The following is a 12,081-nucleotide window of genomic DNA, read 5'->3' as shown; positions in this document are numbered from 1 at the left end:
ATCACCATACTGTACATCAACTATACTTCAATAAACAAGGAAAGAAAAGGATAGTACAGCTATGGGTCCAGGTCTGGGCTCCTCCTTGGGGGATGTGCATACAATCTGATCCACATCTCTGAATTCTATAGGAACTAAGGCCCCCACACTGGTGGAGGATGGTAACCTCATGCTGAGCAACAGCTCCTGGACTCCAGACTGGTTGGAACCAGAAGGCTGATCATTGAGATTCTTAGAACACAGCCTCCAACCAATCAGAGGAGAGTTACACACCCTGAAGTTCCCCTCCCAATTTTGCCTATAAAAAGTCTTCCCAGAAAACCTTCAGAGTTCAGGTCTTTAGGGCAGGAGCCTCCCGGTTCTCCCGCATGGCCCTGCAGTAAAACTTTCTCCATGCCAAACTCAGACCTTTCTGTTTCTTTGGCCTCACTGTGCCTCCGGCTCGCTGATTGGGTTTGACAACATTGATCATTATATGATCTTGAAAAAAAGTGATTTAGTCTTTCTTAAACTCAGTTTCCTTATCTGGAAGCAGTCTCTAATAGCAGTATCACTGTACTTATAAAGAAGCAGTGCTAAGACTCTACTAACATAATGTACGTGATCAGCAGTGAAGATGGAAATCACCAGACAAGAGCACAGAAGAGCCCTCACTCAACGATATGCCACCCAGGTATCAAGACAGTGCCTGGCATAACAGGGAATCAAAATAAAGTGAAAGAAAAAACTAACCAAAAAACAAACAAACAAACAAAAACATAAGCCATCCTTCTCTCTACCTTATATTGTTACAAATAATGAAGATGGCATATATTTGACACATTTTCACATGTATAAGACTGGATCTTTTTTTTTTTTTTCCTCTCATATATCTAATTCTCCCAGTGTACTAACATCAAGTACACCTTGAATGCAAAGTCTGTTTATCCTCACAGGCAGCCTGGACACTGAGAATGAAAACCACTCCTTTCTGTCCCCATAACATGACTGCACAGTAACGCTACCGTCTTCCTTAGCATTATTCTCATATCCTCGCAATCCTAATAAGTCTCTACCTGGAAAGAGCCTCATTCGATAAAATTTCAGTTCTTTATAGATTTTGATCTTCCTTCCCCCACTACAAGGCTCTCTTGAGTCTTAATTAGCTCTATCTGATCTCAGGCACATTTTAGATTTGTGCTGAGAAAATCCATCTTTGGCTATTTTAAAACCACTCTTCTCAGGTGGGTTTTGAGTCTTTGACATGTCAGGGCCAATGTTTATTTGATCGCAGGTATATGTTTTTTAGGGCTTCCCAGGTGGCACTAGTGGTAAAGAACTGGCCTGCCAATGCAAGAGATGTAAGAGACGTGGGTTCCATTCCTGGGGCAGGAAGATCCCCTGGAGGAAGGCGTGGAACCCACTCCAGTATTCTTGCCTGGAGAATCCCACAAACAGAGGAGTCTGGTGGGCTACATACAGTCCATAGGGTCGCAAAGAATCAGACATGACTGAAGCAACTTAGCACACAGCACATACGTTTTTACCCATGGATGGCTTACTCGGGGCACAAATTCTGGACACCTTTTACATAACAGTGTAAAAAGAGGTACTGACCACAAGTCAAGGAACAAGGAGTTATAAGTAAAGGCAGATAATCGATTATCCTGACGATTTCAAGGGCATTTATGACAGCAACTCTGCATCTTAGCAGTTGATGAGCAGCTGGATGGATGCTCATGGGACGGAAGAGCAAACACCTCTCAATTTTAATAAATATTTATAAACAAAACAAAACAAAAAAACTCTCCTGAGGTGACAGTTCCCTTACTTTGTTGTTCAGTCACCAAGTCATGTCCAATTCTTTGCAATCCCATGGACTGCAGCACACCAGGCTTCCCTGTTCCCTACTATCTCCCAGAGTTTGCCCAAGTTTATCTGGAAGATCTCCTGGAGAAGGAAATGGCAACCCACTCCAGTATTTTTGCCTAGAAAATTCCATGGACAGAGGAGCCTGGTGGGCTACAGTCCATGGGGTAGCAAAGGGTCAGACACGACTGTGCAACTGAGCACGTGTTCATTGGATCGGTGATGTTATCCAACCTCTCATCCTCTGATGCCATCTCATTCTCTGTTGCCCTCTTCTTCTGCCTTCAATCTTTCCCAGCATCAGGGTCTTTTCCAATGAGTCGACTGTTCGCATCAAATGGGCAAAATATTGGAGCTTCAGCTTCAGTATCAGTCCTTCCAATGAGTATTCAGGGTTCCCTTACTTACCTAAGCAATAAACTTGACTTTGTCTCAGACTGTATGTCAGATTATCTCATTTGGGGACTGACTTTCAACAAAGCCCATGGGTTTTCTGAGATTTAAAGGATTTTTGAAAACTGCAAATATACATGTCTTGACATAGCACTAATGATATTATCAATAATAGACATCATTTGTGAGTGTGTGTGTGTATATATATATATATATATATATATATATATATATATTCCAGGTGCATTTAGTTCTTTCATAAATCATGCTTTCAATTTGTGATCCATGATGCCAGAATGAGATATTTCCATCATGTTCACTTCTGATATTACTGGTTCAAACCCATCACTATACACTTTAAAAAAACTTACAAATTAAGATTTTAGCCCCACATAGGAATTCAAAATAGCATTTTTATTTTTAATATTTCATGGCATTTCTTTCTACATGTAAAAATTTCCCAAGTTAGTCTTTCAATCCAAACAATTAAATGCAACTTACTTGATCATGTGGTGACTTACCTTTTCCAGCTTTGAAAGAGCAAGAGAGTAACAGTCTTTGGCTCTGAATTGCATGAATCTCATGTTGGCTGGGTGGGTGAGCTCTGTGATAATACTGAGACTGGAAAACAACCTACATTTCAAAGAAATATTTGCATTACACTAACAATCCAAAATGGTGTTTTTATAACAACAGGTTTAGGAGTGAGTGATTCCTAGCCTCAGGCATTAAACTACATGCAGTTTTGAGAGCAAGTCATCCCACACAAACTGTTTTGTGGAAAAGAAATGCATTGCTATTTTCCAAAGAATATTTTAACCAACATTTTAGCACTGTAAGAAAACTAAATTCAGTAATTTAATTTTTATAATGCATTTTCTCACTCCTCATAAAGCTGATTGAAGAAGTTACCGCGTGAAAAATAATGAAATACGAATTTATAAGATGAATATGTGGACTGACAAAAATTTCTCACAATGAACTTATTGTCCATAATGTGAGTTCTAAGATTTCTTGCAGCTCTCTGTTCTCACAGTCTGTGCTTTTAATTGTCAAATCTTACTACAATGAAGCAAATATTGTCATTGAGATAACAACTCATTGTAATGAACTGAGGACATGGCTCAATTGATAGTGTTGTTCTAGAAGAATCCTGAGAATTTCCACTCGTCCTAGGGTTTTACATAAGCTTTCTTCCTATTTACATCCTCCTGCACAATGCACGTGCACACGCGCATACACACACACACACACACACACTTGATGTTTCCCGCAGAAAAATGGGGCAAGATAAAACCACAACAAACACCTTACTGTTGCTGTGGTTGGTGATCTGATCTTTAGTTGATGTCTCTGCATCACTGGTAGCTCTCCTGGTTCACATATTTTGAGATTCCCTGTAGCAGCCACTTTAAGTGATAATCAGCTTTGTTCTCCATACAATATGTATTTAAACTTAGTTAAGGCCACTTAACTATGGGGGCTTCCCTGGCGGCTCAGACAGTAAAGCGTCTCCCTACAATGTGGGAGACCTGGGTTCAGTCCCTGGGTCAGGAAGATCCCCTGAAGAGGGAAATGGCAACCCACTCCAGTACTTTTGCCTGGAAAAGTCCATGGATGGAGGAGCGTGGCAGCCTACAGTCCATGGGGTCTCAAAGAGTCAGACACGACTGAGCAACTTCACTTTTTAAGGCCACTTAAAAAATCCCTGCTGGTAGCTGCACCTTTGCCTAGACCTCAGGCTCCAGAACTGACTGAAATATTCAGGACAGAAACATTCAGTTAGTAGCTCAGAAACAGGTCGTCTCCAGCTAACCTTTTATTTTTTTAAAGATTTTTTTTATGTGGTCTGTTTTTAAAGTTGTTATTGAATTTGTTGCAATATTTACGTTTTGGCTTTTTGACCATGAGTCATGTAGCATCCTACCCCCTCGACCAGGGATTGAATGTACATCCCCTGCAATGGAAGGGTGAAGTCTTAACCACCGGATCACCAGGGAAGTTGATCTTACTCTCATTATCTGCTGGGTCCAGGAGGGAGGGCACTGTTACTCACATGCACGTGAGCATTTGATCTGAGGTCTTAGAGAGGAACTGACTGTCAGCAGGACCCGAGAGATCACTCCTCTCCTCAGCTCTAACTCTATAAAACAGATGGGTGCTTTGCCAGAAGGAAAGTCTCCCTCCTTTTGGGAGTGAGAGGGCTCCCTGCAGGCTTGCTGGGATTTTCCCAAAGGGCCCTGAAGTCAGTTTCCACTGGGCTTAATTATCCTCTCATTTAAGATCTAAACAACTCTTAAAAATACTTAATTTCAGAGTTATCTGTGAAAACTATATGCCATCTTGGTTACATTACTGTTAACAGTATTGACACTTACCTAATAAAAACATTTGAAAATTATGATATCATTAGGTGTTTGATGAGATCTGCACTTTGTGGGAAGCAATATAACCAGAATTGCATGGCCTCACCTCCATTTTGAGAGCAAATATTATTAAACTGGGTTGGAAAAAAGTTTGTTCAGATTTTCCCATAACTATATTAAGTATGGGGTTTCCCACGTGGTGCAGTGGTAAAGAATCCACTTGCCAATGCAGGGAATGCAAGAGACATGGGTTCAATCCCTAGGTCAAGGAGATCCCCCGGAGTAGGAGATGGCAACCCGCTCCAGTATTCTTGCCTGGAGAATCCCATGGACAGAGGAACCTGGTAGGCCACAGTCCATGGGATCACAAAGAATTGGACACTACCAAGCATGCATGCACACACAGTTTATGGAGAAACACCGTATAATTTGTATTCCACATGACTTTCTTTTAGAAAGAAAGTCATGGACTTTCTCTGGACTTTCCTGGTGGCTCAGATGGTAAAGCATCTGTGTACAATGTGAGAAGATTCCTGGAGAAGGAAATGGCAACCCACTCCAGTACTCTCTTGCCTTGAAAATCCCATGGACGGAGGAGCTTGGTGCAGGCTACTATCCATGGGGTCGCAAAGAGTCGGGCACGACTGAGGGACTTCACTTTCACTTTTCTTTTAGAAGCTCTATTCTTCTCCCTCAAAAGTCACCAATGTGCATACATTGATAAAAAGTTCATTTTTTCAGACACTTCTGAAAAATTAGAAGGGTGAGTTAGTGAGTGAAAGTTGCTCAGTCATGTCTGACTTTTTGTGACCACATGAACTGCAGCCCACCAGGCTCCTCTGCCCATGGAATTCTTCAGGCAAGGATACTGGAGTGGGGTGCTATTCTCTTCTCCAGGGATCTTCCTGACCCAGGAATTGAGACCAGGTCTCCTGCATTGTAGACAGATTCTTTACCATCTGAGCCACCAAAGAAACCTGAGAAATTAGAAGAGTGGCCTAACGGCAAAAAAATATCAAAAAAAAAAAAATATCAATTGACTTTGGGGCTGGTTTCTACTTCACCTGGTAAGCCTAGGAAGTGCCACCAACTGACAAATCTCATACCATCTGGAAGTTTCAAAAGTCTTCATTTAAGAAACATTTTGAAACAACCATGTCACTAAAGATATTTACCGTGTTATGGTCTGTCACAGACAATATTCAATAATCTGACGCAGCAGAAACTAAAATGAATACATAAAGTAGCAAAATGGACAGTGAAGATAAAGCAGAGTCTCATTTAGAGAATAAATAGCATATTCATGATCTGAGCTTCTGAAAAGGAAAATTAACTGACCCAAGGTTTTCCTCTTTGTTCAGTTTTTAAAAATCTCTTTCGGAAGTTAAAAAAAAAAAAAAAAGTCCAAAACTCTATAACACATAAAATTTAAAGAGCATTATTATTAGAGCTTTCCATGCATTAACTCATGCAAATCTCCAGAACATCAGGTGGAGACCTCCTTGTTCTGTGTTTCTGTCTGCACCTCCTGTTCCCTGGGAGGAGTTGGGGACCTATGGCTCATCCCTGACTCTGCCTTCTCAGTTCTCTGGGTTTGCGCTGGTCTGAGCCAGGCCTTGGGGTGAGCTCAGCCCTACAGGGCGGGCCCAGTGAATGCCTAGCAGGGCCTCTGATCAGACTCCTCTCTACTGCCAGGCACCAACCCAGCACAGCTCTGCCTAACGTGGGGATCACCTTCTGCCAGATGGAGGTCTACTATGGTCACTGCTACTTTCAATAAATAGGTGGGTAAGAAAAGAGATTCAGATGAGCCAAATAAAAAGGAGTATTACTAAGAATATCTAACTACATGTCAGAGTTTCTAATTTAAACTTTTGTAATCTCTACTTCTGTATCTACCCCTCAATAGTAGTTGTTAGATCATAATTTCATTACGGTGGTTTCAAATTACTGAGAACCATATTTAGCATCTAATTTAGTAAATAAGTATCAAGTATCTGCTATTGGAAAACGCTGGTTTCCGAGAGATTAAAACAAAAGTATAATGTTAAATCCCTGCCTTTGGTTTAGACTTTAGAAAAAAACTGCAAAAAGTTCATAAATTATATGAATGTATATATTTTTCTAAGGATGCTGCAAGTGGCTGACTGAAATCTGTGATTCACAAATTAAATAGGAACATCTTGGAAGGTGCTAAGATGCATGGTCAGGGAAGGAATTTCTGAGGAAACAAAGCTGTCAACAAGCAAGAAATGTATCTCATATTTTAGAAATTTTTATTTTCTCTGAGAAATATGACTTTTTCTTTCACATATGTTATTTTTGAATTTTAGAAAAATTTTTGATTACTTGAATTTTTTTCTTTATAATCCTTTTCTAACAAAATACATCAAATATGTACATACAGTGTGCTTTGTACGACTCTTTACAATCCTATGGATTGTAGCCCACCAGGTTCCTCTGTCCATATATATGTGTAGACAGATATATTTGAGGCTTTAGTAACAGACAGTGATAAAATATTTGAGTGATCCAGTCATTGTGTTTAAGTGACTTCTAGAATTGAAATTAGATAGAACAACAATATTTATGTGATGTGCCATTTCTGTTCTATATAACTGAACCTACTCCATTTATGTTACTTTAAACTGAAAAATTGAGTGAATTATCTAGTCTGCCACCTAGTAAAATCTTAGAACTAATAACCACTTAAATAATGAAATATTTTACTGCAGTGTCCTTCAAATCCATAAAATATTACCTGTATTGAATTATAATACTTCATATTTACACATTTGATTGCTTAAGAGATTTAATTATATACCTTTAAAATACTGACACTGTACACATATTTCTGAACCTTAACATGACTTAAGTATATTTTGAATATATAACATTTTAGAAATAAAATGACATAAAATGAGAAGTGAAAGGAAAAGGAGAAAGGGAAAGATATACTCATCTGAATGCAGAGATTCACAGAATAACAAGGAGAGATAATAAAGCCATAAGAAAAAGAGGCAAAGAAATACAGGAAATCCATAAAATGGGAAACACTAGAGATCTTTTCAAGAAAATTGAAGGTACCAAGGGAATATTTCATGCAAAGATAGGCACAATAAAGGACAGAAATGACAAGGAACTAGCAGAAGCAGAAGACATCAAGAAGAGGTGGCAAGAATATAGAGAAGAACTGTACAATAAAGGTCTTAATGACCTAGATAACAATGATGGTGTGAGCACTCACCTAGAACCAGACATCCTGGAATGTGAAGTGAAGTAGGCTATAGGAAGCACTACCATGAACAAAGCTAGTGGAGGTAAGGAATTCCAGCTGAGCTATTTACATCCTAAAAGATGACTATCTTAAAGGGTTGCACTCAATATGCCAGCAAATTTGAAAAACTCAGCAGTGGCCACAGCAGTGGAAAAGGTCAGTTTTCATTCCAATCCCACCAAAGAAGGGCGATGCCAAAGAATGTTCAAATCACCATACAACTGCACTCATTTCACATGGTAGCAAGGTAATGCTCAAAATAATTAAAGCTTGGTTTCAGCAGAACGTGAACCGAGAAATTCCAGATGTACAAGCTGGATTTAGAAGAGAGAGAGGAACCAGATCAAATTGCAAACATTTGTTGCATCATAGAGAAAGCAAGGGAATTCCAGAAAAACATCTACTTTTGCTTTACTGACTACGCTAAAGCCTTTGACTGTGTGTAGAAGCATAGTGTTAGTCATCCAATCATGTCTGATTCTTTGCCACCCTGCGGACTGTAGCCCATTAGCCTCCTCTGTCATGGGATTCTCCAGGCAAGAATACTAGAGTGGGTTGTATTCCCTTCTTTAGTGAATTTTCCCAACCCAGGGATAGAACCAGGGTCTCCTGCATTCCAGACAGATTCTTTACTATCTAAGCTATAAAGAAGTCCTACATGTAAGTGGCTCAGTCATGTCAACTCTTTGGAACAATTAGACTGTAGTCCACTAGGCTCCTCTTCCATGGAATTCTCCAGGCAAGAATACTGAGTGGTTAGCTGTTCCCTTCTCCAAGGGATCTTCCCAATCTATGGATCAAACCCAGGTCTCCCGAACTGCAGGTGGATTCTTTAACATCTGAGCCACTGTGTGGGTCACAACAAACAGTGGAAAATTCTTTAAGAGATGGAAATACCAGACCACCTGACCTGCCTCTGAGAAACCTGTAAGCAGGTCAAGAAACAACAGTTAGAACCAGACATGAAACAGCAGACTGCTTCAAATTGGGAAAGGGGTATATCAAGGTTGTATATTGCCACCTTACTTATTTAGCTTCTATCCAGAGAAAGAGGAGAGTGAAAAATTTGGCTTAAAACTCAACATTCAGAAAATGAAGATCATGGCATCCAGTCCCATTACTTCATGGAAAATAGATGGGGAAACAATGGAAACAGTGACAGATTTTATTTCTGGGGGGCTCCAAAATCACCGCAGATGGTGACTGCAGCCATGAAAGTAAAAGACACTTACTCCTTGGAAGAAAACTTATGACCAACCTAAACAGCATATTAAAAACCAGAGACATTACTTTGCCAACAAAGGTCCGTCTAGTCAAAGCTATGGTTTTTCCAGTATGGATGTGAGAGTTGGGCTATAAAGAAAGCTGAGCAATGAAGAACTGATGCTTTTGAACTGTGCTGTTGGAGAAGGCTCTTGAGAATCCCTTGGACTGAAAGGAGATCCAACCAGTCAATTCTAAAAGAAATTCACCCTGAATATTCACTGGAAGGACTGATACTGAAACTGAAGCTCCAATCCTTTGGCCACCTGATACGAAAAACAGCCAACTCAGTGGAAAAGACCATGATGCTGGGAAAGATTAAGATCAGGAAGAGAAGGGAGTGACAGAGGCTGAGATTGCTGGATAGAGTCACCAACTCAATGGACATGAGTTTGAATAAACTCTGTGAGATAGTGAAGGACAGGGAAGCCTGGTGTGCTGAGTTCATGGGGTTGCAAAAGTTGGATATGGCTTAGCAGCTGAACAACAACAATTCTCTTTTTCCTAGGTACTAGGATCACCATGCTGCTGCTAAGTTGCTTCAGTTGTGTCCGACTCTGTGCGACCCCATAGACGGCAGCCCAGCAGGCTCCCCTGTCCCTGGGATTCTCAAGGCAAGAACACTGGAATGGGTTGCCATTTCCTTTCTCCAATGCATGAAAGTAAAGTCGCTCAGTCATGTCTGACTCTTAGCGACCCCATGGACTGTAGCCCACCGGGCTCCTCCATCCATGGGATTTTCCAGGCAAGAATACTGGAGTGGGGTGCGATTGCCTTCTCCGAGGATCACCATAAAGCAACATAATAACTGAAACTAATGTACTTTGTTTTATCTAAAAATGTTCTACAATTACTTCTCTAGTTAATACTCTAGTTACATTTTACCTGTGGCGGATTCATTTTGATATTTGGCAAAACTAATACAATTATGTAAAGTTTAAAAATAAAATAAAATTAAAAAAAATAAAATAAAATGACTTGTTTAATACTTTCTTTGTATAGTGGAAGAAAACTTGCTACCCCAAAATGCCTGTGGCATTTGAAGTTATTTTTTATTCAAGGCATATTTTGATGTGGCTATTTAAATTTACTCAGTGATGTAAATGTAATTGTGTAAAATATCTATGGACTAGTTACCTGCATGAATTAATTCATTTAATAAATAATTCTGAAATGCTCAGGTATGCTAACCAACATAAAGATGAAAATCATACTATACACTTTATTTCACAAACTGGGAGAACTCTGAGACTAGCTGCATTATATATTAAAGCAAGACAATCAAACATAAGAACATAAAAATCTGGAAAATATTTATAATATTTAATAAAATATTACTAAGCTAGTGTGTCACTCTGTTCAATTTGATCTGTGGTGGCTGGGATTGATGTTTTAAATCACAAGGGGTATATATTAATGTAAGGTATATAGACACACTTAAATGCATGAGACACCAGTTTTAGACTCTAACTAAATATTGGCACTAAAACAAATACGAAAATATTTTAATTTTTCACAAACAATTTTAAAACAATTTAGATCTGAGTCTGAGGTCGTTGTTAAATGACCATATAGTAAACATCAGATATCTCCTAAAAAGAAAATTTTAACCCATGTAAACCAAAGAAAATATTAAAATGTTTTTGCACTATATAAAGGAATTACTCTTGCATTGATACATATTCGGTATCAGTATTCTTGAATTACATCATTTCCCAAGTGCCTATGGGTGTCATTTCTTCAGTAAGACTATAATTACTAGTACCAAGCTAGAAATAATATTCCCTTTTTATTTTTACTCTTAACATGATGTTTTTCCTCCTGTCATTCAAACGTCTTCTAACTGGCTGGCTCTCAATTGCTCTCACTTATCCTCAAACCACTCTTTACCTTGAAGCTAAAATAATATTTTATTTATTTATTTTTAATTAATTTTAACTTTGCTTTACAATTTGGTGTTAGTTTCTACTATACAGTTTCTACTATACAGTCGCAAAGAGTCGGACACGATTGAGCGACTGAACTGAACTGAACTGCTCTACTATACAGCAAAATTAATTGGCAAAAAAATATTTTAAATCCTGTATCTTTCAATTCCTGTTATTCCTAAAATAAAGCGCAGCTCATTAAACTGCTCTTCAAAGCCATGAGTAGTCTGGCTTCTGATTTCCATGCAGCCTAAGTTGGACTTTCCCCTGGCTCTGCTCCAAGTGCTGTTTAGTTCCCAGAGCCTTGGTATTTGCTGCCCTCTTGTGGAATTCTCTGCTCATCTCTGCTGCTGCTGCTAAGTCGCTTCAGTCTTGTCCGACTCTGTGCGACCCCATAGACGGCAGCCCACCAGGCTGCTCATCTCTACACCCACTCAACCTCTTTCTAGTAAAAGTGCGTGTGTGCTGTTACTCAGCTGCGTCTGACTCTTTGTGACCCCATGGATTGTAGCTCACCAGGCTCCTCTGTCCATGGGATTTCTCAGACAAGAATACTGGAGTGGGTTGTCATTCCCTCCCGGCGGGGATCTTTCTGACCCAGGAATGGAACCTGCGTCTCCTGCATTGAAGGCGGATTCTTTGCCACTGTGCCTCCTGGGATGCCCTTCTAGTTAAACACTGAGTACCAATTCCTCAGGGAGGCATTCCTTCACCCAGTGGACTAGATCACATAGATTCTTCTATTTTCTTTAGTTGCCAAACTAATGAGAGGGTAATAGGCAGGAAGCCAGGGGTCTCCAAACGGAGGAAATAGCTTGCAAGTGTCAGACATTTTTATCTCTCTTAAAGGGCAGGAGGAAACAAACTAGCTGATATTTTCCCTTCTCTATACAAATTTAAAAGGAGGTTTCTCTTAAAATACTGTGTTGCCATAATGACACCTGGTTTCACCTGAAGTTAACTATTCTCAAACCTTGAGATAACCAATGCATTTTTCTTATGGAAA

General features: G+C 39.6%; 1 protein-coding gene across 3 annotated transcripts in view; it reads right to left on the bottom strand.

Annotated features, from left to right (window-relative positions):
• The window catches only part of KCNT2 (potassium sodium-activated channel subfamily T member 2), a 443,182-nt gene that overhangs the window by 67,142 nt on the left and 363,959 nt on the right, over positions 1–12,081 (bottom strand). For all 3 annotated transcript variants that reach the window (XM_024976669.2, XM_024976670.2, XM_059875651.1), the window contains one exon: positions 2,763–2,874. In XM_024976669.2, coding sequence (XP_024832437.1) covers positions 2,763–2,874 — 112 coding nt within the window. The remainder of the gene's footprint in view (positions 1–2,762; positions 2,875–12,081) is intronic.

The sequence above is a fragment of the Bos taurus genome, chromosome 16 (genome assembly GCF_002263795.3).
Source record: "Bos taurus isolate L1 Dominette 01449 registration number 42190680 breed Hereford chromosome 16, ARS-UCD2.0, whole genome shotgun sequence".
In the NCBI taxonomy this organism is placed as follows: Eukaryota; Metazoa; Chordata; class Mammalia; order Artiodactyla; family Bovidae; genus Bos; species Bos taurus.
This window is presented reverse-complemented; position numbering and strand designations above follow the sequence as displayed.